The sequence below is a fragment of the Megalopta genalis genome, chromosome 17, assembly GCF_051020955.1.
Source record: "Megalopta genalis isolate 19385.01 chromosome 17, iyMegGena1_principal, whole genome shotgun sequence".
Taxonomy (NCBI): Eukaryota; Metazoa; Arthropoda; class Insecta; order Hymenoptera; family Halictidae; genus Megalopta; species Megalopta genalis.
In genome coordinates, this window is record NC_135029.1 from 4,808,241 (window position 1) to 4,826,337 (window position 18,097).

Sequence of the window (18,097 nt, forward strand, 5' to 3'; positions counted from 1 at the left end):
CCCACACATGATAGTATGTATGTACATACTTACATACATATTTACATTGTATCGTGTAAGTATGTACATATCCGTTGAGGTTGTCAGAAGTAGAGGAAATAAGGTCATGTCAGTGTCATATAATTTCCCCTCCTCCTCCGTATGTAACCATCATTCGTTTCATTATCAGAAGAATTTATCGGTTTTTATTGAACATCTTCTGCTGCGTGTAAACAGATATAATATTTAAATACAGTGAACCATCAATTATTTTAATGTAGTTTATAGCATAGTTAGTTTTAGAAAATCCGCAAGTTCAAAGTTGATACAATGTTGTACTTTGTAAAATTGTTTTTTGTTATGTGCCTAGTGCAAATGCACTTTGTAACATCGTTAGAGACCACCACAAGAAATAATAATAATGTATCTTGCAACCTGCCATCCAAGTTGTTAGAAGAAATTCAATCATATGCACCATTAGTGCAAACTATAATAAACGAAACATTGGCAGGTTCTTTTAAAGGAGTCACATGGTATGAACTGGCTAATTTTGTAGATACATTTGGTCCAAGATTTACTGGCACAAAAACACTCGAAAAAGCAATTGATTATGTATTAAATAAGTCATTGGAATTTGGTTTAGAAAACGTACATGGAGAACCTGTCAGTGTACCCCACTGGATTAGGTAATGTTTGATAATTATCTAGTAATAATTACTTATTTTATGTCTTATTTGTAGATAAAATAATTGAAAAATTAAAGTATCCTTAAATAAATTTGCAATGTTATGAGATATTTCACATTGTGAGTCAAATAATCATTGATAAATTTTATAATTTATATTGAAGAAATGTTTTATTTTCAGAGGGCAAGAATCTGCAACACTTTTATCACCAAGGAATAAAAAAATAGCTCTTTTGGGATTAGGTTACAGTGTTGGTACTCCACCTGAAGGGATAACTGCTGAAGCTATTGTTGTAAATAGTTTCAAAGAACTTGAAAAGAGAAAACATGAAGTAAGTACTTCTTAATATTATAAAATTATTCATCAAGTTATTTTTTTCTTTTCTCTAATAAATTTCAAAGTATTTTTTTTATTAGGTACCAGGAAAAATTGTTGTATATAATGAGCGATACGTTTCATATGATGAAACAGTAAAATATAGAAGTAGTGGAGCATCAGAAGCAGCTAAATATGGTGCGGTTGCTGCATTAATTAGATCAGTTACACCATACTCTTTATACACACCTCATACAGGTATGCAGAGGTATGCAGAGAATGTGACTAAAATTCCAACTGCATGTATTACACAAGAAGATTCAGTCCTTTTAAGAAGGATGTCAATAAGAGGTAAGTATATATCCATAATGGTTATTTGAATTTGATAATGATCAACTAATAGTCGCAGACATATATACATATACATATACATATTTTATATGAATGTTTTATGTTTTGACCTCTTAGGAAAAACCATAAAAATTAATTTAAAGATGGAAGCTAAAACTTTACCAGATGAGTTGTCAAGGAACATAATAGCTGAAATAGTTGGTTCTACTCTGCCAGAAAAAGTAGTCGTTGTATCTGGTCATGTAGATAGTTGGGATGTTGGTCAGGGAGCAATGGATGATGGAGGTGGTGCATTTATATCATGGCACGCTTTAAAATTGTTGAAACAACTTAACTTTCGTCCTCGTCGAACAGTGAGGTGATTTTGTAATATATTTAAAAGAAAATAATTCGATATTTTAAAAATATTTTTATATTTAAAATATTTTATTATTATGTTAATACAAGCCTTATGTAAGAATTAATATTTATAGACTGATTATGTGGACAGCCGAAGAGATGGGTCTGATAGGATCCAGTCAATATATTAAATCTCATAAAGCAAAAGAGAATAATCTCCAGTTTGTTATGGAATCAGATATGGGTACATTTATGCCTTTAGGTCTAGAGTTTACTGGAACAGATGAAGTCAAATGTATATTAGAAGAAATTATGGGGTGAGAAATTATAAAATGAAAATAGACTGTATTATAGTGTAATTGTTCAACAAAAATAACTTTTTGCAGATTATTACTTCCAATGGGAAAAATGAAATTGCGTAGTCCTCAGGGTGGTCCTGATATTACTAGTTGGGTAGATGCAGGTATACCTGGAGGGTCACTGTGGACACAGAATGACAAATATTTTTATTACCATCATTCAAATGCAGATACAATGTTGGTTGAGAACCCAGATGCACTTGACAGGGGAACAGCTTTGTTCGCCGCGGTGTCGTTTGTTCTTGCTGATCTTAGTATCGATCTACCGAGACACAAATAATGGTCGATAATTATCGTAATAATTGTCGTAATTGATATGGCTCTCTTCATGAAATATTCAGTACAAATTGTTAATTCTAAAATTTTTAATAGTACATGCTAATTATTTTAATAATGGAAATATTAATTAACATCGAAATATACTCTAGTATACTTTACACACTCCAACCGTAGGTATCAGACTGACCTCTTGGTCGTTTCTGCTCAATTTATATCAAACATAGGTAGTATATTATGACTTCGATTCCTCCTTGTATATTTTACTTTATAATTAAGATTGTTATTTAATTATATTGCTGATGCTCTTCCAATGAAAACAATGCTAAACATGTTAGTAAACTGCGGATTTTTATGCAAAATAAAAATTGTCTACAATGAGTGCATGACGAAGGAGCTTTAAATAATTTTAATGAGTAGAAAATAATGCAACAGTATCTTCCAATTATTTAAATGTTTTTACTGTTTTGCATTTTATCTACTCATTTTTGTCATAAATGTATAGAATTCGCAGTCTACATATTAGTTTATTAAAGTATACGATAAGTAATTATGAAAAAAGTTTAATATGAACGTTATAATACTTTTGTAAGTTATAATATCAAACAATGTAAGTGTAAGTATACCAAAACAACAAAATAAAATGCAAAGGAAACGGAGTAAATTTTTTTTGTAATTTGAAAAATTTGTTTATCACTTGGATCCACAAGGATAAACAGATAATATTATAGGACACGTAGAAAGACACAGAAAAATCCAGCGTAATGCTTATAAATTATATTTATTTCAAATGCATTTACTTGTACAGGGAATAGTCTCATACAAACATTTTGTGCCTAATTACCCACGTGGTCGTAATTTCGCTATTCATAGTCTCTAAATATTACAAAGTATTCATGGACCACGTGACTAGGCTCTGAACATATGTACCTGTAATTGGTGTTTCCGGTCAACGGAAAACAATGAAAACTGTGAACACTATATTAAAACGTTTTATTAAGTTGCAGTCACTCTACATTGTCACTCGGGATTCGCTACGTTACATCTTCGCCCGAACCTTTAATTGCTAACAGAATCTTCATCATTCTTTCTTAATTGCCTGACAAAAGGAAACGGTATTCTATACAAGATACACCGGTTACGAATTCGTGAAAAGGAAACACTGTACATTTCCTAGTTTAAATGAAAACCAATTCGTTAGCAATTACAGGTTTGTTAATGCCTTAATCAGTCTCGTAACAGAAAACACCGACTGTGTTCATTGGTTTATTTATATCAACGTGTCTTCGTCCTGATTCGGGAATACTATTAACAGTGAATGTTGAGACGTCGTTCTTTGACTGGAGGTCAACAGCGCAGTTTTCTCTCCTCCACTTCCGTTGATGGAACAGTCTGGTGAACTGCCATCGAAGGCAATGACGTTCGTCGTGGTACTACTGGTCGAAGGCATATCGTTCAAATCCGGCGATGCCAAGGGTGGTGCTTGAACAGTTCGATTATTGTTGCTGCTATCCAGCGATACCAGCTGCATGCTATACGATTCGCGATATCCAGACGTGCTGGAAGTATCTTCGTCCCACGAAACGTCCGACGTTTGCAGGCTAAGGTGGTGGTGATGATGATGAGGGTAGTGATAATGGTGATGAATGTTTGTGTGCAATTGTTGTTGGTCATTTGGCGCGATGTTGCTTCTTTCACCATCTGGCTGATGAATAATCGATCCCCGTCTGGAGCGAATGGATGATGAATCCGAAGGGATGTTGAAAGTAGAAGTTTCTATTGTTGTCGTCGGCGGTGTTAAAACCAAGGGTTGAGTCGTCGGCTGCGCGATTGATGTCCCGTCGCTTTGTTCTTGAGTCAGTTGCGGCACCTGGAAGATAAAACCGAATATTTTGAGGGTGTTTGCATTTTATAAGAGATTCGAGTGTCCCGAGGGAAAGAGATTAGTATTCTATCACCAATAGAAGTCAGACCTGAGCCATTCTTTTCTTTTGGATCTTACCTCCATATGAGTTCTTCGACTCTTTCTCAACCGGAAAGTCTTTTTACTTTGACCCATACATCGTTGCAAGCGAGGCTTGTCTGGACGGCATTCGCCTGAGCTGTCTTCGTTTGGGCTTGTCGGACTGAGCTGACTCGTCATTGTTTCTCCTATCGAAACAGTGTTTGATTAGATCTCCTTTATTACTCGAGTATTTCCTGCTATACAATCTATCCATGCTTCTTTGTTAAAATTACTAATTTCCAACCCGATGCATTTCTTGAAGGCAAGTGAGAAATAATGTTCCGTGAATTATGATCGTTTTAACATGGCACTATTTCTACCGTGACGTAGTTTTGATCTGAGAATTATTCATTTCTATCTAGCTCAGAGATCTCTCAGCGTTTCGATTTGTTTTACAAGAGGTTTTTGTACATAAAATGATTAGATAAATATTTTGTACGCGTATTTTCCAGCAGACTTTTCTGATATTCGATGATGATCTCGTTCGATACGTATAAATAATTCAAGTAGAAGTTGAGTTATAGCCTTAGACAATATATCGCCATAATGTTATTTTGAAAACTAATATTTAAGTAGCAATTAAAATGGCTCACCTTTTGGAAGTATTTAAAATACTTTAAATCTGATTTAAAGTGTTTCAATTAGTGCAAAATGTAAATTTACTCATATGTATTGTGGTAAAGTGAGTACATGATAATTATACAGTATTGGTGATACGAGAGGAATTTCAAGGGAAACAGAGCTTTCGAGAAATATGTTATTAAAATATTCTTGTTGAAAATTTGTACATGGAATACGTTTTGTACTGTAACCATTTTAGATATAGGATAATAAGGAAACTATCCGCAACTATGTGTTTTATTATAAATAGGCTACGGAAGTTTATGTCGATAGAATATATGAAAATACGTAAACGACATATGTCAAATATATATCAATAATATGTCAATATATGCATACGAGAATGTACAAAATATATTCGAAATATGTCTAAATAATTTTATTACTTAAACATAATAATAATCAATTATTATTTAAATTACTATATGTTACGAGTATTTTTTCAATAATATCAAGCGTTTGTTGATGATGATTATCGGTTAAAATCAATTTGTAGGCTGAGAATGAACGCTCACGTTAGATACGTTAGATGTCATCAATAACTAGATAATTTTCAAAAGCCTATAAGTATTAATTTCATGTAAAGAAATACAATAAACACATATGACATATGCAGTAGGTTTCGACACATGTTTTTATAAAAGATATACAAAATATATGCAATATCCAAAATATGTAAAATAAAAAATATATTTGTGGAATCACCTGATCAGGTCCCATTGGTCTATCTATTTTCTAAAAAAATATGCATTTGTATAAACATCCGCAATCTAAATATAACAGTTTCAATTCATTTTTAAGGAAAGTTATTTTGCAGAAAGTTATATTTTTCCTTGTCTTAATTTATATAAAATTACTGACAACATATACTTTGGAATTATATTTTTAAGTAAATCTTTCCTGAAATACTGAATTTGGTTACAATAAAAAGGTATTCTTTATGTTATTACTTCAATAGTTGAATAAACAATGTTATTAATGTAAATTAAATGAAATAGAGAACGTATTGATAGTAGTGATAACAGAATGTAATTAAGTACATGCCATTGAATTTTACATCTATTTTTTTTTTAGAACATCATTATTAAGCATACAAAGACCAATGTTAAATAACACAACTTCGTTTGAATTCTGTGCAGTAGTGCCCTGCTTATAATATTAAATTGTACTTTTCAAATTGTATAATGCATGTTCAGTAAATGTGCAATAGAGATATGAAATACCATTATTTGGACTGTAACAATGAATGTACATTTCTATCTGAAAGTGATATAGATATCTGGTGATGCATAAACATTGTTGCTATTGACAAATGTTATGAACGAAAATGACGCCTATTGTTTTAGAACTAATTACAGAAAACAAATCTAATTTTTCGTTAACAAATACTTTCATTTATTAATACCGAAATTAAATAAGTTTATTAACCCTTTGCACTCGAGTGGTGACTCTGAGACACTAAAATTATTGTATGACGTTCCAAGATAATTTTTATATTAACAAAGTTTACATTTAAAACATTGTTAAAAGTGTAACTGTTTAACGAGTCATCCGAAGACTCAATTTCATATGCATAAAATGCACTTTGTTATATAAAATAAAATAGCTTTGAGTGCAAAGGGTTAATATTGTATTTAAGGTGGGTAATTTATAGTTCAATTCACATACTTCGATATAATTTTACATAATGAGTACGTCACAGTTCAGAAAAAAGTACATCACTTTCGTTCATAACAATTCTTGACAAAATAAATAGTAGTAGAAAAAATTGCTTGATTGTATTCACAAGCGAAGTTTTTTTACTAAATTAATTAATTTTATATAGAGGATATTTTAGAAGAAAAAGTCATATTACCAATGGAATATACATCTAAGTCATCTTAAATATAGAATAACAGTGTTAGACAATTTTAGAATAATTTGTCGAAAACTAGAAAATCTCAAATTGATAATTCGTAATTTTTAACTCGTCTTATTTACTTTACATACTAATAAAGTTAAATTTTCCATCTCTTATTCTTCTTAGCTATAGAAGATATTATACTTTCAATAAAAAGAAAACATGGAATTTCCATAATTATTATAAATCATTTATTAACAATAACATAATTATAGTTTGCTTCTAGTATAGAAATAAAACTCCTTAAACATCGCACGTAGTACGATTTACTTTTCTAATGAAAAGCTATAAAAGCAATTTTGACTTCATCTAATCATGCAACAAATTATTTCTTGATAATATAATTTATCAGGACATAAGGAAATGTTCCTTAAGTTATTAAACAACTTAATAAGTACGGACATAAAATGAGTAATGAGGATGGTATTGATAGCAATGAATGATTTATTCATGTCTGTGTAAGGTTTGTGTAAAAAGTATTCTACTTTCAACTCAACCGATAAGTTTAATAAATACTAAAAAGCAAATGATGCAATGGAATATGTAATAGCCTAGAATAGAAAATTCAGGAAACTTTAACTAGGAAGAAAAAAGTTAATCTGTATTTTTTATAAATACAATTAAGTATTACCAATACAATATTATGCCTCAGAATGTTCAAAACAAGCAAAATACAATTTGTATTGAAATGCTTTCGGTGCATAAGCTGTTAACAACGAGTTTTTTACTTCATTTTGAAACTGCCATCCTTCCGAGAATATTACTGGCAACACTATAATTATTGGCAAGATGTTTAGTTTTTCTTCTAAAAGTATCCTGGAGGACGTGATTATTTATGCTTATTATATACAATTGAAGTAATGAATATTGTTTGATCTAACTATGATATCGTAGATATCATTGTTATCTGCAACTATATAGTATTTATTTAGAACAGGGGCTCGGAATTTACCTGATGAATGCCTAAATTCTACAGAAGAGAGAAAGCGCAGTTTTGGCGCCTTTTGATGAGTTAATATAGGATGAGGCTTAACATGGTTACGTTCATCGCTAGTAGAAGGTGGTTGGGATTTATCTGAAACATGCCACATTCAACGACTAGAATGAACGGGAAAATGAAAAATAAGACAAACCATGTGTTCGTGTCATTGTTACATTAATATAATTGTTTGTAACAACGCTTTCACATCATTCCTTTTTAGTACAATAAACATAGCTACAAAAATCCTATTTAAGTATCGAAATTATACTTGTATGGAATATATTTCTATTGTTCTAAAATATTTAATAACATTAAATTTATCATCAATGAAAATTAAAAGTGATAAAATATTTGAATAAAACCAAATATAATTTACGAAAATGTGCGTGAGTGCAGAATACTTTTAAGTATTTGATTATTTCTTCAACAACGATCTCGGAAACGTTTGTGTATCTTTTACTTTCATAAAGGACATAATACAATTGATATAATTAGTTTCATTTTTGTGGAGAATATTATTATATTCGCAATGTAAAAACGAAAAATAAATGTACGCACAGGTGCGTATAAGTGTTTTTATACTTACGAGCACTGTTTCACGAATTGAAGTTTAAATTACCTTTCGAACTGAGATATATTTTCACATACTTATGTATACATACATGTCCTGTAATCACTTTTTTAAAAAAATGAAAGATCATGTAGAAAATCAATAAGACCGAAGTTTTAGTGGTAAGAGTACATATATAGAAGTAACCAAAAAGTAAGCAACGAATTCGAATACTTAAGGATTTTTCAAAAATTCCGTAATTTAAAAAAACGTTATGACTTTACAGTCGAATCATCTTACGTAAAAGAAAGGAGTAATTAAATGTAACGAGCAATTTTTTTATGCAGTGTGTGTATCAAAAAATGTAACTTTAGTGTTCGTTGTACTCTGTAAATAACAATCAATTAAGATGACAGAACATAATATTATTCTGCTTAATAAATGTTTCTACTCTTAATCGCGAAAGGCACGATTCGGCACAGTGATCCGTCATATATTTGATTGAAAATATGTAATTAGTGTATTATGTAGTTTCTGTAGGCGAGAACGGGGTTGCTTCGATTATGGAAGTTTTATGACGAAGAATGACTGGAAGTTCATTTAACTAACGATGTCGATGAAAAATGAGAAAGGATGCTTATATGATGTGGATGTATAAATCATATAGAATTTAAACACCAGCCACACGCGCACGCACACACGAGACGTATGTATCTTTTCAATCTTCTTAGATCAAAGGGAGATAGAGAGAGAGAGATTATCGTGTGATTCGGTAAGACAAAAAAGCTGTAGAAAGTCGAAGCAACTACGTTGTGGTGAAATTTATCTACGTAACGACGAATTGGATACCAACTGTTGGACATTACCATTGTCTAAATACTGCTATAGAAATTCATTACGGTCGTATACTAAACGTGACGGGAGAACAGCAACTATAATAAAGTCTAGTAAAGAATACCGTGAAAATGAGATTCATGTGTATCTCACAATGTATGCCATTACATTGTTCGATACAATTGGGAGAATACACCCCGTTATGCTTGTTAACGGTTACAAACTCAATCGTTTTCCGCGATTTTATCGGTTGGTTTGCTCAACGGAATTGTTCGTTTGAAAACTTTGAATGAAAGTATTTTATGAATTTTCGATTTTGAAAAATAGCTTAAAAAATAGTTTACAGTTTGCTATTTAATAGGTATTAAATAGCAATTAGGCTGTGATTACATTGTTTCGTGACAATGTGTCTGTATGGGCACGTTAAGCAATAATGAATCTCTGTTCACGGAAATGATAATAAAACAGCAGCAAATATGAACGAGAGGAACACAGAGAGGGAAGAAAAGTGAACAAGATATGACAAAATTATACACGAGATACGGAGAAGCATGATAAGTAGACTGCGGATGTTCATGCACACGTAGATTCATTAATTATGATCAGCTTTGGTACGATTCTGTTTCGTTACCAGACAATTACGAACGTGTGATTTATTAGTTCGAGTGTTCTACATCGTTATGTTTGGGAATATATGAAAGAATATATATTGTAAAATTCTGAATTCTGTGTGTTTGTGTCTCGTCAAATTCATTTCGCACTTAAATAAATCCTTCAGTAATGGTTATAGTAAGAATAAATTTCACTTTATTGAAATACATACGGTAGTGGCCAATAAAATTGGATTACTTCTAAAAAATACAGTTTTCTGAGTATTTATATATGTATTATATATTGTGTATTATATATTCTTCATATATATTATATGAATATATATTATATATATTCCACATATAGTAGCTATTCTAAAATGTTTTAGCACAGTCTTTTAATAGTTCTACATAATCTAATACATAATTTTACTTAGGCTAACGCTTATGCGAGAGTTGAGCCAGGAACATTGTTATTTGTGGAATGGCGCAATTTCTATGGCTACTACTGTATAGATGTATCTTTTCACGATGAAGTTACAGAAAAGCATAGAGGAAAACTTCGTATGATTCCGTGAACTCTACTATTGTATGACGTATTTGTTTCCACAACGCATACGTATGCATACGCATACAAAATGCGATTGCCCCCCTTTTTAAAGCATTCTATTTTACATATCTGCAAACGATACTCATAATCATTAGTTTTGTTTAGATTGCGGATTTTCTCTGCATTTATGGTAAAAATGGATTGGCGAAATCGTAAACAATAGATATTCAAAGAATTTAAGATTATACATATTATTAACAATTCACTAAAATTATTAAATAGAGAACGAAATTTCTATCTTGTTTCTGTGTGTTGCAATTTATGAAAGAAATTTCTATCCTGCATAAAAATCCACAGTCTATGTGCAAACGGTTCGAGACGATGTCATTGAAAATTCGTAAAAAAAATTCATTTTTGTTTGACAACTGCAATGTAGACTATTGTGTTTTTAATGACTTTACCTTGCACCATTTATATGAGAAGTGATGCGAGAATTCGATATTTTTAAAAAATACAGTATTATTTATCCGAATTGTAGATATGCTCAGTTATTTACAATTCTGCATATATGTGTGCAGTAACATAGCCTCCAATATTCAATGTAAACAAAATTTGGCAGTTAATTTTAAGTATTTCAGCTTTTGTTAATGTAGTTCAATCACCATTTAACGTGGATCTTGATATGCATGGCAGATATTCAATTAGAAAAACGATTGATAATACTAGGAAATTTTCGACTTACTAAATGGATCTATAACAATATGATTCATTTGTGAAATATATCGAATGTTTACTTTGAAGGAAAAAATACAAAAGACTAAATGGAGTTTCAAGTAAAAACTTTTAACATTCTCAGCTTCAGGTGTTTAATTACAATTGAAGATTGTTAAATTCGATGCCATAAGAAGATCAATGAACCCAGATAAAGCGGCATTAAAGATATGTTTAAAAAATTACTGAACATCAAAGTTAAACGGGACCGTTTTAAAGAATATAGATCTTTTGTGATACCTATTACCAAAATATGTAACAGCAGAATAACAGTAGACAATTTTGTACTTCAAAAATCGATCCGTAATCGATTGTATCAAGTTTACAGAAGTATCAGAGTCTGACTTTATTATAAATTGTTCATCGTGGAAGTGGCGTTAAATATTTTTGTACCCTCGCGTCCGAATTCTGTATATCATCCAGATGTATCGCATAACTTCGGTCAAAGTGCGAGTATTGTGCGTGCGAAAACCCTATATATTCTTCACATATATTACGTGCATGAACATCCGCAGTTTAGTGATAAGGGAACACACCAGCAGGACGTTTATCATAGACTTTGTCAGAGTTTACTAGTAGATTCCGCTTACCTCCGTTCCCTAGCTAGCAATGAAAGCAACGCAATGGTCAATGTGTCAATATACGATCAAACAGGAAAGGCCCGAACGATGAAAAAGTGGAGAACGAAAGAAATGTAAGCAATGCAGACCGAATTGAAGCTAATCCTAATGTTCGGCTCGATTGAGAGCGAGAGAGAAAAAGAAAAGAACAGAAAAGAATAGAAGTAGTATTCGGAAACAGAAGAGAATTCATCGCAAGCCTCGCTATTGACGGAATGAAATGAAGCGATGCGCCTTCGGTTATGCAACGTAGAAGAACGTTGTTGAGAGAAAGAAAAGGGTATCGCGAAAACGTTGTAAATTCCGTCGCAGTGTCCTGTAGACAATGGCTCGATCCAACTGTGGTAAACGTCTTGCAATCGCTTAGAAAAACAACGAAACATTTATGAGAGGCTTGCAGTCGCACTGAAAGTATTTTAAGTTCGGGACTGTTCGCTAAGTTTGGAAGAAAAATGTCGATACCTGTTGGTGGCAGATGTTCCACGTGTTGTTCGGTGGTTCCAACGTCACTAGCTTCGCGAAGAGTGGATGACCCCACACTCGTACTAGAAATTGATCCTGGAAGCAGCAACAAGTATGGTTTTGTTGATTCTATGTTGTGCAGTTTTTCATTTTTATTCTAGATACGTTGACTGAAACGTCCTTCGTATATCGATAGACTACAGATTATATCCATTTGTGACAAAAAAAGAGTAGATCAAATGCAGAAGAATACAAATATTTGAAGAATGTACTGTTGGAACTTGTTTAACTCATTGCAATTATTAAGACGAGAGATTACGTGATTACTTACATCAATATCGGTAAATAGTATTTGTTGATCTCTAAACGAAACTATCATTTAAATATCGTGTTATTTTATGAAAATGTGAACTCATTACTGTAGCTTAAGAATCAAAAATTTCTTCCTAATAGTAACATTTATTTAATTGTACAGCAGCTAATTAATTGTACATCAATATTTGGACAGTTTCTGTAAAAAGATATATTTTACCAGATCATCATATCACATATTGATTCTACATTAGTAACAAATCATTATTACTAACAAACGTTACTTATTGGAATTATGTACTTAAAAAGTAATGCAATTTTTATTTTACTTCTTGCAATTAAAACAGAAATTTTCTATTTTACATATAGATTCACAATCCAGTTATTACTTTTGATCGGAAACTGATATCGACTTGCTGCTTGCACCGAAACATCATAAGCAGCAAGTTTTGTTTATGCACTTCACTTATCTTACATATTTCGAGTTTTCAAAATCATCAAAATAGTAGACATTTTGTAATTTTTTTAAATAACGTATGCTTGAATTCAGAAACCTCTTCAATCGTTTCTTATGAAAGAGTCTTTACAGCGTAAATCAATCTTAAAATAGAAAATGAGAAAACGGTCAAAACGATTGGCATGGTAGGTTTAGTGTTAAAGGGAATATTATAAATGATAATCGTACCGCGTGCAGTGTGTATACCATTGGGTGGTGCAGATACTTGGCTTGCTTGCATCACTTTGATGGTGCTACTTGAATTCGATTGATGGGTTGAATGCGATACAGATTGTGGAGCCGTGGAGTGAGAGATCGGTGTTTCCGCAGGCGTACGATTCGTATGAACCCTGGATCCATGGTCACCGGTCAGAAGATCGATCAGCAATGATGGTCTTTGAGTGCGAGGCTGTCCTTCGTTCGAATGCATGTCTGCCAGGCTTCTCTTTGGTTCTGGTTGAATTTCTTCTAAGTACAACAAAAATGAACAATTATTTATGTACATCATTGATAACTTTATATATCTCACATACTACTATACTATGAAGATGATGAACTCATAACCCTTGATCTCCTAATATCAAGTCAGACTCGTATGAAGATTTTAAACAATATTAACTAAATATGTACAGTGGTGGCCATATACTTAGAATCTTTTGGAAAACAGCATAACTCTTTTTTTACTAAATGACTTGAAGTTTTTTTAGATAATAGACGGATCAGTCCACTAGATAATGTTTCAAATGTTTTTTTTTAAATTCTGTTATTACTTGGAGTAACAAAAAAGAAATAAAAAACTTTCATTTTTTAATGATCCTATACCGAAAATTTAAAAGATGCTTTTTGTACATCTCGGTAACTTATGTGCATGGAGAGAGATCGGATGATCTTGATATGAACTGTAAATAATTAAAGATCGCGATTTATGACACGTTTGACCAGTAACTGAGAAATCTGCAGTTTTTTTTAAACCTTTCAATGCTTACAGCTTGACTCTGCATTGACCGATTTCAATGAATTTGCAGTATACATATAAGTTACTGAGATCTACAAAAGGCATTTTTAAAATTTTTGTTCAGTTAAAAATGTTGAAAAACATGAGTTTTCTATTTCTTTATGTCATTCCAACTAATAGAAAAATTAAAAGAAAGTTGAATCATTTATAAAACACGAACTAAAAGTATACAAACCGAATCTACGCTCTTCTATTACTTCCTTGAGATCCTTCAATTCGTGAATAAGATCAGTCAAGAGAGTACTACGAGATTTCGGTACCGTATTAGTATCTCCGTTAATTTTTGCGCGTATTGTGCTCTGCATGTTTCTCTCGTGTTCCGAAATCGGTGCCTGGCCGATTTTGTGCACGGTGAATGGAAGCATTTGAATGTATAAAGCGGTCCGATGAGTTACTACAAATTCTATAAAATTCCAAAGATAAGTGGAGGCTTCGTTCCGCTTATTTAACAAACGCATTGTGCGTAATATCCTCGGCCATTCCGTCTTCAATTCCGTCTCGAAGCATATAGTCATAATTTTCAAAGCTGTTGAGAATCGATTCAAGCATTTCATTAGAGATTTATTGGTCAAGTTTCTGATAGTGCTCCCACAACTTAAGATACGCTTAATTACCTAAGAAGGCCACTTGATACAACGTCAACGACGTTTTCGTTAAAGTCTTTGAATCTCGTGCTACAAATGTTACACTACCCGCTCTCATATCTGTCGTGGTCTTTAGATTTTGGCTGGTTACTGGCACTGACTTCGTAGTCGGGGGCCACAGTGTGTTCAACACTGCGGTCAAAGCAAAATTTATGTCCGATTGCCTTAGTTTTTGTACATCTGAAAAGACATTAATGGGATGACGTGCATTGTTCTTTCTGACAATATAGAAATTTTTCTGTATTATAGTTAGTTTTTTATATATTATCATAGTTCATTATTTACTTCCAAAATTAAAGAGCACATATTTCGTAGAACACGTGTTGCAAGACATTCGTACGAGTCCGTTTACAATATAGACGATACAGATAAAATACAGGAAGAAGGAAAGCTTATGAAACTAGTCAAATCCAGTTTTAATTAATCGCATCGACATAGCTTCTACCACGTTGCATAATGAAACACTGTCTGTAGAATTTGTTTTTACATTTGATTAAGCTGACACTTCAATAATAAATAGCTGACTAAGAACGACAATGTTAGCTAAACAAAAGTGACTGAATATTATGATAATTTTTAGATTTGACGGCGATAGACGATTTTATTATTTTTTCAATTTATTTCCCATTTTATCTAATACTTCCACTTTACCTTTTCTTCCAGTTCCGACGCGTAGGAACAGTGGTATTAGTAAGTTAAGTAGTGTATTCTCCGTTCGAGTTTGAGTAGCAAACATAGAGTGACCGCCGCATACATTTTCAAGGGTGTACCCTTCACCAAGGGATATAACATGAAGTGCTATCAATCGAAGCACCGTCGAGCAAAAGTGTGCCGGTGGTAGTTTGTTCATTAAAGTAGCTGCAGAAGCCGAAGTTAAATCTTCCACAGGCACGTCTCCATTAATCAAGGACTACGCAAATTAATATTTACAATCAGTAAATAATTTAAGTGTCACTACGTTAATTAACATGACGTGCGATTGTTTCAAAATATTCAAAACTCTATATTTAATTATATATATATAAATAATTTATGATACTCTCTAAACGTTCATATTATATTATTGATTTTCAGACCTTGTAAGAATACACAATAATATGTAAGATGACAAAAAGCGAAGCAGCAGTCATAAAATATCTAATTATTTCATTCGGACTTCAAGGATTGAAATTGCTATCGCGATTTTTGATAAATCTTTTACATATCATACTTAACAGCAATCAATCTCATGTACAATAAAAACATTTTAAGACAGAAATGTGCTTCTATTTAAATATTGTATACGTGTACTGATTCAACGATACCCTTTGTTTTCTTTAATAACCTCAGCTTTCTCACCAATCTCATATTTTTGTTTATTTTATAATAGTCTTATATCTTAATGAAACTAATTTTGCGAGTTTTTACGTAATACAAGCATCTGTGTAATGCTTTAAGTGCATGAGACTACCTGGCAGGTACTCAGTAGTGCTTTCCAAAATTGAAAATGTACAATGTAGGGACACTTGGCCAGCGTTTCGTAAACTCCTTTCAATAGATCGCTCGCAGCAGTCCAATCTGTATTCCTTCTGATGGAGGCTTTTTTATGGATTTTGCTAAAAGTTTTGTCGAGCCTTTTTAAAATCAAAGTTAGCGCAGGCCTCATATCATCGTTAGACCATTCGGTTGATGGTAGAATATCGTTCATGTATCTTCTTAAACCGCGACATCCCATTGTCACGGGGTCGTACGGGGATATTTTCAATAGGGTATACGCGATCTCTGCTAATCGCTGTTGGGTGCATACAAAACAGTATTAGAAAAATCGATTTTTCGTTTCTAGTTAAATATATTATACGAAGAACGTCATTAAATGAAGGAATCATTGGTAAATAGTATCATTGCTAATATTATTTTGTAAGGTACTTAGGAATAACCATTATTTGATGCACGTTAAATAATAGGTTCGAACGTGTAAACAAATTATTTTCACTCAATTTTACCTCTCTCGATAAGCAATTTTGGAGATCGATCAGTTTAATCTAAAGTTGCTAATCAAAGTTCGATAAATTATTTGAATTAATTCATTTTCAACAACGGTTCAACACTTACTATATGACATTTCGTGTCCAATAACTCGATCACCTTTCCGTCTTGAGACTTTTTGTTTAATTCTACCAAACGAGCCGAACACCGAGATACAAAGTCACCAACCATGTTTAAAAGTGTATCGCGTGGTCGACGAAATTCATTTTTATGGCAATTCTCTGCGTCCTCGTTATCTCGGTCATAAATGTTTCTCATTTTGGTGTGCTCCATGTACTTTGTAGTGTGCGTTTCGTCTTCGAAGTCAAAACCAGGCGAATATGGAACCTTGCCATAATTTCTCTGGCTAGATCCTTTATGTTCGGGACTTGATTTTTGTGGGCCGTTATAATACCTAATGGAATAGAAAGTCCTCGGTGTAGTTATCAATCTAAATAGTAGTTACGACAAAAGATAAAACCGAAAGCTATTTCCTATTAAAGTTAAACAATTTCTATGTCAAGCAATCTTATCTTTATACATAAACGAGTCATCGATATCTAAAGTAAGTAAATCATCTAACGACAACCGTAAAGCATATTACTTAATTTATGCTAACGTATTAGAACAGTGAAACTTACTTCGTAAGTGCCTCGGAATTATTAACCAAAGTTTTAACAGCTATGGCTAACTGATCTATTATTTCTTTCTCGGTTCTTCCATCTCTGTTGTAAGTCGGAGATTGGATTTGCTGAACGTAACATGGTAGTATCGCTTCCAATGTAATCTATCGAATCAACAATAGTTTACGTATTTATACGTAATAATGTTTAAAAATATCTTCATGTATATTTAAGCAAAATTCCTATGCCTTACCAACATTTGCTGTCCTCTAACAGAATCAGGCGCGTACGCTATCACCATCACACAAAGGGATATGCAGTCTAAAACATTGACCATCTCGTTTTCATCGTGATAACAAAAATCAATTGCTTTCAGAGGCTTTTCTTCCTTAACCAATTCGTCTATGTTCAAAGGGTCTGGCGACGGGGTCTCCAAACTTAGTAGCAAATTGAATAAACACGTGGCCGGAACCTTCAATCATATAGAAAATTATGTAAACTTTACATTTATGTCTTCGACAGCTGTCTAACTAATTATAAAACATTCTTTTTTGTCTCTTTTGAGTACTTTGAATAGTATCAAATGAAATTATAATATAATTGTGCTTTCAATCAATGTTTAGAATTATTATCTGAAACAATGTTTGCAGACGTTTATTTATGGAAAGTTTTATTTTTGTATTTTTAATAATTATTTGATTGATCTTTGAGACTGTCTATATATTGACAATGTTTATCAGGTGCTTATTGTACAATAATAATTAATTTAATTTGTGCAGAAATTATTTGAATCTATTCTATACTTAAAAATGC

At 32.3% G+C, this 18,097-nt stretch overlaps 2 protein-coding genes across 20 annotated transcripts in view; one reads left to right on the forward strand and one right to left on the reverse strand.

Moving 5' to 3' along the window:
* On the forward strand, window positions 1-2,969 carry LOC117227980 (carboxypeptidase Q). Of its 2 annotated transcripts, XM_033483578.2 has the most exons (7): window positions 1-55; window positions 491-665; window positions 846-996; window positions 1,082-1,331; window positions 1,449-1,689; window positions 1,805-1,987; window positions 2,057-2,969. In XM_033483578.2, the coding sequence occupies exons 1-7, from the start codon at window positions 16-18 to the stop codon at window positions 2,307-2,309; spliced, it is 1,293 nt and encodes a 430-aa protein (XP_033339469.1). In that variant the 5' UTR covers window positions 1-15; the 3' UTR covers window positions 2,310-2,969. The 2 variants fall into 2 exon arrangements, with proteins under 2 accessions (XP_033339469.1, XP_033339468.1); XM_033483577.2 differs by lacking the exon at window positions 1-55 and having other exon boundaries at window positions 115-665.
* Window positions 2,970-3,067: 98 nt separating this feature from the next.
* Window positions 3,068-18,097, reverse strand: part of unc80 (unc80, NALCN channel complex subunit) — a 59,426-nt gene continuing 44,396 nt past the window's right edge. For 13 of the 18 annotated variants that reach the window (XM_033483563.2, XM_076527229.1, XM_033483568.2 and 10 more), the window contains 12 exons: window positions 17,538-17,756; window positions 17,303-17,448; window positions 16,749-17,076; window positions 16,108-16,428; window positions 15,309-15,567; window positions 14,628-14,837; window positions 14,189-14,539; window positions 13,188-13,466; window positions 12,191-12,286; window positions 7,784-7,906; window positions 4,308-4,456; window positions 3,068-4,175 (listed from right to left, as the gene is read on the reverse strand). In XM_033483563.2, coding sequence (XP_033339454.2) covers window positions 3,576-4,175; window positions 4,308-4,456; window positions 7,784-7,906; window positions 12,191-12,286; window positions 13,188-13,466; window positions 14,189-14,539; window positions 14,628-14,837; window positions 15,309-15,567; window positions 16,108-16,428; window positions 16,749-17,076; window positions 17,303-17,448; window positions 17,538-17,756 — 3,081 coding nt within the window. In that variant the 3' untranslated portion in view covers window positions 3,068-3,575. The other 5 variants (XM_076527230.1, XM_033483565.2, XM_033483558.2 and 2 more) reach the window with 4 other exon arrangements.